Genomic DNA, 15,737 nt, shown 5'->3' on the forward strand with positions numbered 1-15,737 from the left:
TGTCAGTATCATAATTATTATCCCTCACGTGCTTCTATCTGGACCCCTAATCTAAGAGCAGGATATCTCGAAGATTTTTGAGTGGCAATGATATCCAATTTACATCATTACCCTAAAATCCCTTCATTCCTCTCTTCGATCTCCGCTCTTCTTCCCCATCTATGTTCTTCACCAGCCGAAACAAAACAGATTAGAACCAGTAAACAAACTATGGTGGTTCCTGCTACCCAATAGCGCAAAAACAAGATCGATTCTGATTTTGGGTTCTAATTTATAATATAAAAGATGGGTTTGGTTCAGCGGAGATGAAGAAGAACAAAGGACTGGAGATGGAGAAATTTATGGGAACAATGGATTGAAGAATGGGTTCGACTCAGATTTGAGTTTCGATCGATTTTAGTGAGATAGATTGGAGAAATTAATTCAAGGAAGAACACTTGCTGTTATTGTCGTTGATGCTTGATAATGGAGAAAAAAGAAATTGAGACAACTAGGATTTGTGAGAAGAACAAGGAAAAGAATGGGTTCGAATCAAATTGATTTAGTTCAAAATTGAGAGAAGGAAGAGAAATTGGTGATGATGTTGTTGAATTCAGAGAAGATTGAATCAGATTGAGTTGAGCTAGATTTCGAATTTAGCAAAAATTCCTATTTCTCAACAATCAAATCCTTTCGATCTCTCTTCTAATTATCTCTTAAGATATGCATGGAGTACTTTCACAACAGCAGACCTAATTACCCTCGATGGAGTCAATTTTGTTGTTGTTACTCCTCATCACTGTTATTGGATTCCCGTGGTGTTATCATTTACGTATCTCATGTAAGTGGTGCTTGTCTTTCTTGTCGGTGGTACAGTATGGATGCACTAGAGGAGTGTTTGGGACACCATTTTTTTGTGTGAATGGGTTCTCTCTGCCTGATAGTGGCTCAGCTATAGACTACAATGGGTGGAGAAACATCATTGATCCGCTGCTTGTTGCACAAGGCCAGAAAAATGAGGGAGCTCATCGTTCCTTCCTATGAAGGAATTCAGAAGATCCAGGCTCCATTATCGTCATGTATGGTGTCCATCTGGTAATCTTATATACTAGTATTTACTCAATAAAATCTTTGATTTATAGCAAATCAAGAAAAGAAGTTAAAGGGTGGTATGCATTTACATAAAGAATTTGTATTTTAAGAATTCTGGATTCTGGATATGGTTATTGAACAACACTTAGACTAGATGTTACTTGTAAACAGTATGAACATTAGATAGATTTTTTATCTGTGATGGTGCAGCTGGTGGTCGGAGAAAAGAAGCTAGATTTTTTATCTGTAAGCCGATTTTTTATTTTGGGTTGAGCTAGATTTCGAATTTAGCAAAAATTCTGGTAGTGCTGCAGTTGAGAAATAGGAACATGGAGCTAATGATGTCTGGGATGGTGGTATTGAAATTACAGATGATGTATCTGTGATGGTGCAGCTGGTGGTCGGAGAAGTATGAACTGAGAATGGTTGGTGTATATGATTGTAAGAAGGAGCTGGGGGTTCGATTCATATTCATGAGGCAACTGATTCTGTTTAATATTGATGCTAGAATGGGTACCGAAAATTGATGTGTTAATAGGCTCTAGGGGATGTGTTCAAAAATTTTCATTTGATTTTTGGGGTAAGAATTTTGGGGTGGTGTTGTCAGTGAATTGAGAGAAATGGGTAATTGATGTTGTTGATTATGGTGGCTGACGGGGAAGGAAATAATAGGATTTTCTGTACCTCCTTATTACTGCAATTTTTGGTGGTTGTGTTGAATTTTTGAGTTCTGTAGAAGGTCTTTACAAATTGGGGTTAATTAGAATCAGTAGTGGTTGTGATGGTTAGAGAAGGAGAAGCTGGGAAGAAGGGAAACATAGAGTTTGATGGTTGGGACTTCAGATGCAGTGAAGCCATTCTGCTGCAGTGGTTGGTACCGAATTGATATATGCATTTTTGAAATGGTTGAAATGGTTTGGTTAGATTGCAGCTGTGGGCTGAGTTGTTGCCATGATTAGATGTATGTCTAGGATACAGGGCTGGTACAACAGGTGTTTTTGTTGAAGCTGGTTTGCAGTGGAGATTATGCTATTGTTGAAGCTGGCCATGATAAACCACTCGAGCCTAATTATCTGAGAACCAGACGACATCATGTGTTGCTATCGAGGATTAATTCATTCTTCTTCTTCTTATCTTCTTCTTCTTTGTTTTCTTCTCCTTCCGTTTTCTTTCTTCTGCTCATTAGTGAAGAAAAGGGGTTTGATAGAAATTGAGAAGCAAAGTAGATTAAGGTTCAGTTTGTGAAGAAAGTATTGATGGTGTTTGGAAGTGATGGTTTCGATAATCGAAGACTACATCTTTGCCGTTCTCTTTATTATGCAATCTGTGTCGTTGATGAAGATTTGAAGGACTAAAACGTCTTTTTAGCTAAGAAGATATGGACAGCTGGAAGATAACTGTAGCTAACTTTTCATCCATCACTTTTGGTCAAAACTTGTCTAGTCTAGCAATAAATAAAAAAAGTGGCATAGAAATGAAAAGTACCAAAAAAACGGGCCTATTTTTGTGAAAAGCCCCTAAAATAACTTAGAAGTTTATATCTCCCAATTTGTGTAGAAAGTTACAAATTCCTATTTAAGGTAGAACACACAGACCAATTGAACCCCATTTCTATTACTTAACTCTACTCTAGTTAACTCGATTTGGCCCATGGAAATAAGTGTCACAAAAAACAATAAATCGCCACCAACTAAGGCCATTTAACTAGGAAATTTTGCACAAAGCAATCAACACAACCATTTGAAATCTTAATTGGCACAAAGACAACAATGGGACAGCTATATATGGGTCCATCTTTGAATTCTCAAGACTAGAAAGATAAGTAGCAGAGACCTTGTATTTCAAAGATTGAATTTGAGACATTTAGTGAAACTAAGCTTTTTTCTTGCTTCGAGTTTTGGTATCTTTAATTTTGTGTAGAGTTGGAACCAAAAAACTAATTTTAGATCAAAGTAAAATAAGAAGAACATTTGTAGTCTTGGTTTTCTATATTCATGTATGTGTATGTATATGCATAGAGATGGATGATAAAAACAATTCAATATCATGGTATTTTGTTATGATTCTGATTTCTCTTGTCTTCTTGTCATCCAAAAACCGTCTTTCAGTTGCAGTTGATACCCTCTCAGTAGGCGAATCTTTAATTGGAAAAAGACGCTTACATCAAAAGGAGGCGACTTTGAGTTGGGTTTTTTCAGACCAGGTAAGTCTCTGAATTGGTACATAGGTATCTGGTATAAAAAAGTACCATTTCAATACTTAATAGTAGTTTGGGTAGCAAACAGAGATAGGCCCCTTACAGACTCGTCTACTTCAGAACTGAAGCTCTTAGAGAACGGAACTCTAGTTCTCTAGGACACATCCCAAGTTCCGATTTGGTCAACTAGTTTGAGCTCAAGCACTACGTTGAGTTCCTCTCAAGCTGCTTGGCGATGAAGGAAATCTTGTTGTGAGAGATGTGTCAAACGCTCTGCCGTGATTTGGCAGAGCTTTGATGAACCTACTAATACATGGCTAGCTGGTGGAAAATTTGGGTTTGACAAACGTACAAACAACTCTCAACGCCTTATTTCATGGAGAAACGAAGAAGATCCTGCTCCTGGTATATTCTCTTTACAAGTGGACATAAAAGATAACATCCAGCTTATTATGAAGTGGAACATGTTTAATATGTATGGGGCTAGAGGATAATGGAACAGGCAGCGCAAAGCCTTCCGCTTGATTCCTGAGATGAGATCGAACCATGTTTACAAGTTTAGCCATAAAACGAACGATGAAGAAACCTACTTTACCTATGCACTTTATGATACCAGTATTTATTCTAGATTTGTAGTGGATTTGTCTGGACAAATGAAGCTATTAACATGGTCCAGTCAAACTGCTGAGTGGAAATCGATTTGGTCGGGACCAAATAATACTTGTGATGTTTATGGCGTTTGTGGGGCATTTGGTGTTTGCCACCAGGTTACTATGACATGTAGTTGCTGCTTACAAGGTTTCAGAGAAGACTCTTCAAAAGATTGGAGTTTAGGCGGTTCAACTGGTAGGTGCATTAGGAAAGCCCCATTGCAGTGTGGGAGCGATGTTGGTTTTTAACGAATTGTGAACATGAGCCTGCCTCCCCAGTCTAATATTTCCGGAGTTAATAGCCGTGGAACATGCTATTTTGCCTGTGCGGACAAATGTTCATGTAATGCTTATGCTTATAGTGGTAGCAAAGGGTGCTCAATATGGGATGGAGAGTTGTTAAATCTGAAACTTTCAGATGCTGACCCTGGCGGAAGAGATCTCTTATCTCAAATTTTCTAAATTTTCTTTGGCAGGTAAAACATGATGACCGGCACTGCACTACTCACACTAGTTTCCTGCTATTATGCTGCGCGCTGTCACTAACTACTTCAGTCAAGTTGTTTCAGGCAAGAAGAAATCAATATGACGAAACCTCACTATAATCATTCCTGTCATGGCTTCAGCTGCATGTGCCATATGTGTCTTCGGCTACTTGTTCAGTAGGATGGCTGATCAAAGAGGTAAATACAACCCTTTTTTCTAGTAAGATGGGTGTAATTTCATGTATTTATCTTCTGCAGGTACTGACGTTATACGCTGGTAAAATAACACATCCTATTTATATTTACCTTTATTTATTTTCAATCTTCGATGAAATCAGGAACTATGCAAAGATCACTGAAAAGAGTCAAAAGAATACTGATTGGTTTCAAACACATTCCAGAAGATTCTGCAAATAAAAAATTGTTAAAAGATGGTGTACCTAACGGAGAAGAACCTGAATTACGGCTGTATGACTTTGCTGGTATAGCCGATGCAACCAACAACTTCTGTTCAACGAATAAGCTTGGAGAGGGGGGTTTTGGGCCAGTGTATAAGGTAGTATTCCGCTACATTTTTGTAAATTCTTATGATCATGTATAATGTCTATAGATCATTTCATTTGCTGATTGTGCTTAGGGAAAATTACAAAATGGTCAAGAAATAGCAGTGAAAAGACTTTCCAAAAGCTCAAGGCAGGGGATTGAAGAGTTGAAGAATGAGGTTATACTAATATCCAAACTCCAACACAGGAACCTTGTTAAGCTTTTGGGTTACTGCGGTGAAGGTGAAGAAGACATGCTGGTTTATGAATACATGCCCAATAAAAGATTGGATGCATTTCTCTTTGGTTTGTCTACTTACCTTCTTGAACCCTTTTACAGCTACTGATAATTCATTATTCTTTCGTTTTTATTCTAAGTTGTAAGCTATAACATGGTGCTATATGTGTTATCAGATTCAAGAGAAAGTGCACTCTTGGATTGGAACAAACGCTTTAATATTATTGGAGGGCTTGCGCGGGGCCTTCTCTACCTTCACCGCGACTCTCAATTGAGGGTTATTCATAGAGATCTCAAAGTAAGCAACATTCTATTAGATGAAAACATGAACCCGAAAATTTCAGACTTTGGCATGGCGCGGATATTTGAAGGGAACCAAACAATAGCAAATACTAGTAGGGTGGTTGGCACATTGTGAGCACCATAATATATTCCTCAATTATCATATACTTCATGTACTCATCTAGTCATCAAGTATTTACATAACGTGTACTTACCATCAAATGCAGCGGTTATATGTCACCAGAGTATATAATGGGAGGAACATTTTCAGAAAAATCTGACGTCTTTAGTTTTGGAGTGTTGATGCTAGAGATAGTGAGCAGTAAGAGGAATAATAGCTTTTATGATCCCGAACAGCCTTTAAACCTTTTACTTCATGTGAGTACATATATCCACCAACTCTTCAATGTTGTTCTGAATTATGAGCTTATGTATTTTGATATCCAGTTGTTCTGAATTATTAGCTTACGTATTTTGAATTGTGCTTCAGGCTTGGAGACTCTGTAATGAAGGCAAATGGTCAGAGATTATCGACGAAGCTTTGGGTGATTCATATACTCCATCAGAAGCTGTGAAATGTATTCATATTGGGCTGTTATGTGTTCAAACTAGAGCAGTAGATAGGCCAACAATGGCCGCAGTGGATCTCATGCTTCGCAGTGAAACTGATCGGCCAACTCCCAAAGAACCTCCATTTGCCTCCTCAACCTCATCAGATAAGTCTAGATTCTTACAAATTTACTGCTCGAATAACAGTCTCACTCAAACTGCGGTTGCAGGTCGATAACATTTCCTTTCATCTGCAACGCAAGTCTGCAATTCTTGAAATTTATGCAAACTCAATGCCTGACTTGATTTTTACTAAATTACTTGAGATAAAGGATTTCTGGCATAAATGTGTCATGTGGATTTGTGTTGCTTTACAAGCAGAACCTTTCTTGCTAGTGACAAAAAGAACCGAAAATGGTCTCCTATTGTTTGTTAGTCTGAAAGATAAATAGATGCATAGAGCTGACCACTTACTTATAAGTAACTAGAAAATTAGTGTTGGAATTTAATTCTACTCTGGGCTGCCATTTCCCATAGAGACTGGGTAATTATCAAAGCGCCCCACAGGTACTGCAATCGAATTGCATCCATTCCGAATGAGGAAGATATGTAGTTGTATGGCCATCAAAAGCTTTGAAGCAAATACTATTATTCTCCCAAACACTGTGACACGTCTGGCATCCTTTGCACTCAAAATCAAAATTCTACAAAAAAAAAAAAAAAAAAAAAAAAAAAATCATCGTAGTAATCAGAATCAACCCTGCAATCTAGAGACGCACTAGAAATTGTCGAAATATTAGGTATGTAAAAGTAGTTACCCCGAGTAATGTAAAATCAAATCGGTTTATGTTTTGAGAGTTGCGTTTTTGTGTGGTTGCTGCACTTGCAAATTCGTCATGCAGATTTTCATCCTTGGGCAACTTGATAATTAACTTTATCTTTGATGGGAGCATCTTAATTGATAATTATCACCTTTTCTCTCGTTTAGAGTGCATCTCTCCTTCTTCCCCTGTTAGCTATATACTATAGTAATAACCTAATTCTGAGATTCCTTTTTCTGACTGGGGTTTCAATAACTAGCACCTTGTTCAGTTGAATCTAACTCGGTCATAGTCAGATGTTGTTTCTGATATCTGACTCGAGGTTTTACTGGAGTTTCGATATCTAGCACCTTGTTCAATTGAATCTGACTCGGTCATAGTCAGATGTTGTTTTTATATCTGACTCAAGGTTTTGTACGTGCCTTTTGTGGCACATATGATTTAAAAGCTTTTCTTTTAAGTCAGATATAATAGATTACTACTTCCTCGATTTCAAAATAATATACTTGTTTCATGTGTAATTAGTACATGAAACCAGCCTATTTTTTGGAAACGGAGGTAGTATCTGAGATATAGTGAATCATACACATATGAATCAGATTTAGGCGAGTCAATTGACTTGGAAAAAACATACAACCAGTGGGTCAAATATCTCAGGCGAGTCAATTGAGGTGGAAAAAACATACAACTAGTAGGTCAAATATAAAATCCACGGCTGATATTTGATATCAAAGTTATTTTTAATACGGACCGTTCATATTCATAATTAGGTTTTCTCATTTAGTCTCATCAACACTTATATAATAAGTAAACCGCAGAAGGAAGAAAACCTTTAGTATTACGCAGGCAGCAATAATGTCTGCAATCTCAGACGACATTCTGGTGGACATATTTGCAAGATTACCAGCAAGGTCTATATGCGCATTGAGGTGTGTATGCAAGTCTTGGTTAAATATAATAACTCATCCTAGTTTTGTTAAGATCCATCATGATTATGCAATTCACAAAAACAAATCCAGTCTCCTGCTTATAAATAATTTAGATAAACGGATTTACTCAGTAGTAGATTACGAAGCAAGTCTACGTACAGCTGCAGCATTCGTAGTAGATTACCCTTTCAAATCACCAGATTATGGAGTGCAGTTTTGGGCTACTTGTAATGGTTTGCTCTGCATGGCTACTGGTAAAGACATTATATGCATTTGGAATCCATCTACACAAGAATATAAGAAAATTGAATTAATGAACACCTCCGTAAATGAGGAATACGCATTGAGTGGCACTTTTCGGTATGGGTTAGGCTATGACTCTAACATTGATGATTACAAGTTGGTTAGAATTCTTGGTTATTATGATAACGCAATTACTCCTAGGTGGATTTTGAAACTTAGGGATCCAATTTATAGAGATGATGGGTGTGGAGTCGAGGTTTACACATTAGGAACGAATTCATCGAAGTGTATTCCATCTTGCTTTCCTTATGCATTCTGTTGTCAGAGTTCAACTTCGGTTTTCTATCGTGGGGGTCTTCATTGGATAGCTGAAAAGAATTGGAAAGGAAGAAACTACAAACCTAAGATTGTCTCTTTTGATGTTAGCAACGAGACTTTTGAAGTTCCTCTACTGCAACATTTGGATCGTGAGCTAGATCTTCCGGTAGAAGACATATCACTAAACCTGAGCGTGTGGAGAGGACAGCTTTGCTTACATGTTCATTATGCTTGGAAACGTTCGGAGTTATGGGTGATGCAGGATTACGGAGTGGTTGAGTCATGGACAAAACTTGTCTCTATTACTGAAGAAACAATTGCTCAATCAAATAAGTTGAGGCCTATTCAGTATTTCAGTAATGGTGAGATTCTATTCGAGAAGAACAACCTTACCTTAGTTTTATATGACCCAAAGCTTGAAAAACCGAGTTATCCGGCAGCTGAGAAGTTATTCAAGGCAGAGAGATATGTGACGAACTTAGTTTCACTTAATACACGTACTTTTGTGGGTCAAGAACAGAAACAAAAGAAGAAAAGAAAAAGGTATTTTGCAGTTTCTTTTTTGTTGGTAAAAACTTATTGAATGCTCTTTATAAACTCATCAATGCAAACTCGTTTTCATTTTGCAGACATGCCGATTTGGAAATGAGCTAAAAGAGTTGACAGTGGTGCTATAATGTTGGCGCACAGAGGCCAATATTTCGACAATGCCATTGCCAAGATAGTTTTAATGAATATATATTCCAAATTTTCAATTCATTTGGTCAAATGCAAGTTAGTTCAGGGATATAATTTGCTTCACTTTCGGAGCTTCTACTTTGTAGAAGACGATTTGATTTCATGACCATCCATTTTTTTAGTCAAGTACTGTTTTCTAGTGCCGTATGCTACTCCTCGGTATGTAGCCCAAGTCTCGTAAGTTTTGGGTTGCCTGAACGGCTGAACTAAAAGAATAAGTTTGAGAGTCTCAGACTACACCTAGGTACACTAATAACACCAAATAGATTCATTAGTATCACCATGTATAGCAACATCAACACTAAGAGTACCAACCCATTACCACCAAAGCCACCGCCCACTCTGTACTAACACCAGCAAACAACCACCATCGTTAAAAATTCATGTTGCAATCACACAAACCACTCCGCCAACCACATGCAACCGTACAATCCCCACCACCAACAACCAAATAACCTTTCATCACCACCAAACTGCCAAAACTCTGAAGCAGTACCAACAACGCCTTCAACCGAACGAAAAAACTCTAAAACGATACTCTAGCATAGTCTTAACTGGGCCAAACCCCAAGCAATAAGGCCAACCCCGGGAGTTTCTTAAATTGTTCAAAGTAAAACCCATTATAGTTGCCGTATGATACGCCCTTGTATTCACTCTAACAAAATACTTCCTCCGTCCTACTTTCACTTTCTATTGCCTATTCTTAAGGCAAAAATGAATCTAAACTGTTATAGAGCCTGCGGCCAATGGATGCCTACGTTTCTCCCTTTCTCAGTATATAAATAATATTATACCTACTGCCTCTTGCCTCTTTATAGATAAGATTATTCCTTTTTCTTCTACTTTTGTCTCCTCTATATTTTTCTCTCAAACGTTATCAACACGAGCATTTCCCTTTTGTAAAAAGTTTGTTAATCACCAACTTAAAAACGATGAATCTGGTTATTTTTTTGTTATGTGCTTCAATTTTGTTTATTATAAAAATCATAAACATTACAGATGACCCGAATTTGAACTTTTAGACTCAGATGGACTTAAGTACTATCGTCGGATAGCTGATGTGGAGGCCACTTTCGTGGCAAAAGACTACATTACTACCATTAATTCGTCAATTACTGAAAATGTTGTTCCAGCGACCGAAAAAGTAAAGGCCAATGCCCTTATGTATCTTAAGAGACATATCGATCCAAACCTATGATGGGGTTATCACCATTTGCAAACTCTAAAAGGATTATGGGATTCCATGAAAGTCGTTTCGGGAATATTCACAGACTCTTTGCTCCCACAGCTAACAGTCCAGTAGGATGAATTTCGTTTCCTGGATTATGTAAAAGTGAATGACTTCCAGAAAGACATGTTATAGCTCCAAGCACGTTTCCGTGGCAAGAAACTAACAGATGCTGAAATGATTCAGAAAACGTTGTCCGTGTTTTCTATATCTCCGATGATACTAACGAACCAATATCCATTAGAAGTTGACAATAAAAGGATCGCCACTTTTAGTAAGCTAATTAACTTACTTCAAGTAGCTGAGAAGCATAATGAGATCCTTGTGAATAACAATGTTAGAGCTTTCTGAAAAAAGAAAAATCCTGAAGTAATTATGGGAAGGTCAATAGAGGAAAGAACCATAAAAGAAAGAGGGTTAGACATGTTGATAATTCATATTCTAGTATCTATACGTACGTTGATAAGGACATAAAGGACCCATTCGAGGTCTAGGGCGTGGAGGTAATTCTAATGTTTGGCGTAGAGATGGACCTTATGGCTCCAAGTGGTGGCGGTACCAAGGTTAAGGAAACTCCTAGAAATCCCCATATTAAGAAGGACGAAGTTGAAAACGGACTTTGTTATAAGTGTGGGCCTACTGCATATTGATACCAGTTATGCAAGGCTAGTAACAAACTCGTATTCATCTTCAAGAAGTATAGGGAGTATGTAGAACAAGAAACTCACTATGTGGAAGAAGATGATTCTACCCCTGACGCCAACCTCATAATTTCAGACTTCCAGGGAAACAAGAGTCATTCTCCATTGACATGATGGATACACCCGATCTTAATTGAGTGATGCCTTTAATTATCTTTTGATCCTAGATATTTTTTTTAGTGCTTTATGACTTACTAGACTTTGGTTTAAATGACCTTGGACTACTTTACTTTATATGTTATCCTGTTGTTGATGGTGGTTTTTAGCTTAGGGTTAGAATTGTAAAACCTTATATCTGATGTGACGTCACTCTGTAAGGAAACAGAGCCATGAGTGTCAACCTCTTCACTGACACATTTATTGAGCAACTCAATATTTTCTTATGAAATTTATCCAAAATGGTGCATGTAGCAACAATCCCAGGCATTCTGTAAATTTTGGCACCTTGCCTACACTCAATTAATATAAGTTTCTTTGAATGCTTTCAGTGCTATGTTCCCCGGATGAACCCTCAATGTTGATATGGCATGAAAATTTGTGTTCACTCGCAGCAGAGTAGCACGAAATTCCAAGTATTAAGGATAAGGTCTTTGCATAAGGTATTCAATCAGAAAGCATGTTTCTCTCTGGCAACGAACTTAAAAGAACCCTGTGTCAACACATATAATTCAATCAATTATCCTGACTAATTTGCAAAAGTTGGGGTTTTGCGCCTTGCGTAGTATATCGGACCTTGCTTGTCGAAATTAAGCCTAGGAAAACTAGGTAATTAATCCTCCATGGATTAGCAGATGCAAAATCTTGCCCTGAATCAGAAAGCAACGATCCGCAGGATAGGAGCAGCAACAAAGAGAGGCGTGGCCATGCCTTAGGCCTACCGGAGCCATTTTCCATTGGACACACCCCATCCTAAACCAGACTTATTTCCCTCGATCAATCAGGTCGCCTTAAACTTGCCACATGCATATAAGTTGTGGCTGGACCCATACTTTCCGGCCCTATTTTCCATCGACCAATCAGGTCGCACTAAACCTGCCACGCGCACCAAAAGGGTGGCCACGCCCATGTTTGGTCGGCTCCCTGCTTTCATTGACCAATCAGGTTGCTCTAAACCTGCCACAACTTTAAAAAGGATGGAAATTGTGTCAAAAGGTTACCCTACCAAGCTGGCTTCCCAAAATCATGCCAACACGCCAACGACATGTCAAACATGCCAAAAACAAGCATGCTAGGCGCACATGCCAAACGGCATGCCAAACATGCCAAAAGCATGCCAATCGCACACGCAAACAGGCATGCCAAGTACACATGCCAAACGTGCCACCTACTGCATACTACATGCCATATACGCTAATTAGGGTTTCGATATGCCAAACCCTAATTTAGGCAAAGTTTCTGCGCCAACCGAGCCAAACAATGTGGCCATTAAAACTGATGTTGCCACACCACGTTTGAATCTAACATAAACATGCCAAAAATCCAGCGGCCATGGCTACGCCAGGCGCCACTTGCACCATCGTGCCACTGGCATGCACAAACTATGCCAGCCATGCCGCAATGCCGCTGGCATGCACCAAAGGTGCCATTGCGCCATTACCAGGCGCCAATAGAAGGTATCCATAATCAACGGCTACCCTTCCTCATGAGATGCAATCTCAGCCATCCAAGTTCGCCACCGAGCTGGCAGGCTTGTGGCAGGTTTTAGGCGACTAGCCGCATAAATCTAGTGGCTATGGCTACGTCAGGCGCCACTGGAATGCAAAAACTATGCCAGCCATGTCGTAATGCGGCTGGCATGCACCAAAGGTGCCATTGCGCCATTACCAGGCGCCAATAGAAGGTATCCATAATCAACGACTACCCTTCCTCATGAGATGTAATCTCATCCATCCAAGTTATCCACGGAGCTGGCAGGTTTGTGGCAGGTTTTAGGCGACCAGCCGCCTAAATCTAGTGGCTATGGCTGCGCCAGGCGCCACTTGCACCACCGTGCCACTGGCATGCACGAGCCATGCCAAGCCATGCTGCAATGCTGCTGGCATGCACCAAAGGGGACATTGCGCCATTACCAGGCGCAAATAGAAGGTAGCCATAAACAACGGCTGCCCTTCCTCATGAGACACAATCTCAGCCATCCAAGTTCGCCACCGAGCTGGCAGGCTTGTGGCAGGTTTTAGGCGACCAGCCGCCTAAATCTAGTGGATATGACTACGCCAGGCGCCACTTTCACCACCATGTCGTTGACATGCACGAGCCATGCTGCAATGCTGCTGGCATGCACCAAAGGTGCCATTGCGCCATTACTAGGCGCCAACAGCAGGTATCCATAATCAACGGCTACCCTTCATCATGAGATGCAATCTTAACCATCAAAGTTCACCACCGAGCCGGCAGGCTTGTGGCAAGTTTCAGGTGACCATCCAAGGCAATCCTAATAGCATCGCATGCTATTTTCCTGCGGCAAGCCGCTTGATTTTATCTTGCCACACGTAGCAAATTGCTACATGTTTTCCACAAAAACACTCGAGACATCAAACATGTCACAAACTGGGGGATACTAATCAGGGTATTGCATGGTCTAGCGGTTTACAACGTGCGGCGTGCAATACACCCATTACAAGAAAGTGTCATGAAGAAGGGCGGTTAGTAGTGGCAAGAAGTAATGGTGTAAACGTTTCCTTTATCATGGAAGCATAAATTCCGACGTTACACGTTACTCCACTCTTCCACTACTCAATCGTTTTCACTTCCTACGAGACCAGGATACGTTTTACTACGACTTGTATAAATAGGTTTCACCCATTTCCACCAAACAATAAGTTTTGGTCAAGAGAGCAACACAGTATCCAGAAATCACCTGATAGCTTTCAGCTAGCCAGTTCTACTTTCTGATACAAGTCGTGAACAACCACACCTTCAGAATCAAGTATTCTGGTCTCAACACTTTCTTCGCTTCCCTCTCTAATACCAACCTATCTCCTTCACTTTGTGACCAAAGCAAGCCTGGAACGACCATTTCTTGGTTTAGGCCAGGGTTGTACAGATTGATCTCTCGAATCAAAAGTACTCCCGTGCAGTACATTATTTGGGGTCTAGACTCGTTTCTCATCCACACACATGAATTTACTAAAACCAGCAGAAACCGTTTTCACCCTCAAATATCTGTTTATCTTAGACTATTATTTGATGATCCAAACAAGTGTTAAGATGATTACAAACCACTAAGTATTAAAATCTTATACCTATAATGTCTTAATTAGCATAATAAAGCATCATGGAGTAACAAGATTTGGAGCATCATCATCAGTAGAAGCATCACCACCAGCAACACCACCACCAACACCAGCATTGGCAACAACAACAAGTTCTTCTAAAGCAGCTGCTCAAAGTTGATACATATCCTCTATATCTGTACCATCCAAGCTCTAATATCTCTTCTCCTATTGCTTTAAACTTTGCTGAACTCTTCAAATTCTTCATATGCGAGTTGATTGGCCAGTTCCAATGTCTTCTCTAATTTCGTCTTTAGGACAAAAACGAACTTGTATTGGCTCCATATGACTACCTATGCTTCCTTTGAACATCCTCTTCTTGAATATCTCAGTTGTAGAAGCTTAAATGGGTGAAATCTGCTAAAAGTAAAATCAAAACAAAAAGATATAAGTATGACTAAAGAAGAAAAGATTCATAATGAAATCCACAGAATCGGTGGGTGTTAGAGCATTGCTCGGACGAACTCGCAGCGTTGCTATCTCAAGCTTGTTTGTCAAGTTTAGTTGATCAAAACTATAAGTCTTGATTTCTAGTCTACTTATAGCTATGTCTTGGATTAGGATAGAATGTGTAGTTGATCTTTAGACTTCACAGCGTTCATCGATTGAAGACGAAGATCTACTGAGGAGAGCTTGGAGGAACTTCATCAATAAAAGGTATGTGGAGACTAAAACTTATCTGTCACTCAGAAGTCTATTCTATTCTATCTTCTAATAAGACTAAGTTGTATAGATATATAGACTTTTATATTATACACATTTGATATTTCGAGCTGAGTTTAACTCGGTTATCTAGTTCTCGAAATATGTGTTGGAAACTTTTTGCTTTAGCTACGTTCATCATATTCTTGACGAGTTTAGTTGGAAACAATTTATTTATTGGAAACTAAATAATAAGGATGATCGTGTGAAAATTGCCTTGAAACATCTTACATGATTTGTGTGAGACAATCATTTGATGTCTACTTGGAATGTTTCGTATTGATCATTCGATCACTTAAAAATTACTTATAAGCTAATAGTTTGTGTGAGACAGCTATTGTCGTCTTCTAAGGATGTTTCAATGATTGAAATGAGAGTTTAGAACAATTAACTTTTTTCTGGATATAGCAAAGTATGCATACCAGTATGCAAACTGTTGTAAGTGGTATTATTCAGGTTCAGAAACCTTGTTTTCATACCTAGTATGCGAACGGTTTTAACTGTTAAAGTCCGGGAACCAAGTATGAATACCAGTAAGAGAACAGTTCTACCTGAGTTGTTCCGGGACAACAATATGCATATCAGTTTTCGAAATTGCCGCACAAGACCAAAGTCCGGAAGCTATAGTTTGCGTACCTATTTGCACACTTAGTGGTTAAAGTTCTAAAATCGGTTAACTATTTTTCATTATGAACAAATACATTTATGAATTAAGGAATGCAATCTTTGTAAACCGTAGCTTAATGTTCATGAATTGATTTTTATGAATCA

The 15,737-nt window shown here is 39.0% G+C and overlaps 2 protein-coding genes across 2 annotated transcripts; both read left to right on the forward strand.

The window, feature by feature from the left end:
• The first annotated feature begins 3,167 nt into the window (after positions 1-3,167).
• LOC113355607 (G-type lectin S-receptor-like serine/threonine-protein kinase At1g11300) lies at positions 3,168-6,687 on the forward strand. The gene is made up of 8 exons (XM_026598509.1): positions 3,168-3,274; positions 4,281-4,394; positions 4,488-4,601; positions 4,742-4,959; positions 5,041-5,251; positions 5,360-5,597; positions 5,693-5,843; positions 5,956-6,687. The coding sequence occupies exons 3-8, from the start codon at positions 4,535-4,537 to the stop codon at positions 6,250-6,252; spliced, it is 1,182 nt and encodes a 393-aa protein (XP_026454294.1). The 5' UTR covers positions 3,168-3,274; positions 4,281-4,394; positions 4,488-4,534; the 3' UTR covers positions 6,253-6,687.
• Positions 6,688-7,690: 1,003 nt separating this feature from the next.
• Positions 7,691-14,385, forward strand: LOC113359178 (F-box protein CPR1-like). Its single transcript, XM_026602853.1, has 2 exons — positions 7,691-8,868; positions 14,253-14,385. The coding sequence occupies exons 1-2, from the start codon at positions 7,691-7,693 to the stop codon at positions 14,383-14,385; spliced, it is 1,311 nt and encodes a 436-aa protein (XP_026458638.1).
• Positions 14,386-15,737: the final 1,352 nt, after the last annotated feature.

The sequence above is a fragment of the Papaver somniferum genome, chromosome 3 (genome assembly GCF_003573695.1).
Source record: "Papaver somniferum cultivar HN1 chromosome 3, ASM357369v1, whole genome shotgun sequence".
Lineage (NCBI taxonomy): Eukaryota > Viridiplantae > Streptophyta > Magnoliopsida > Ranunculales > Papaveraceae > Papaver > Papaver somniferum.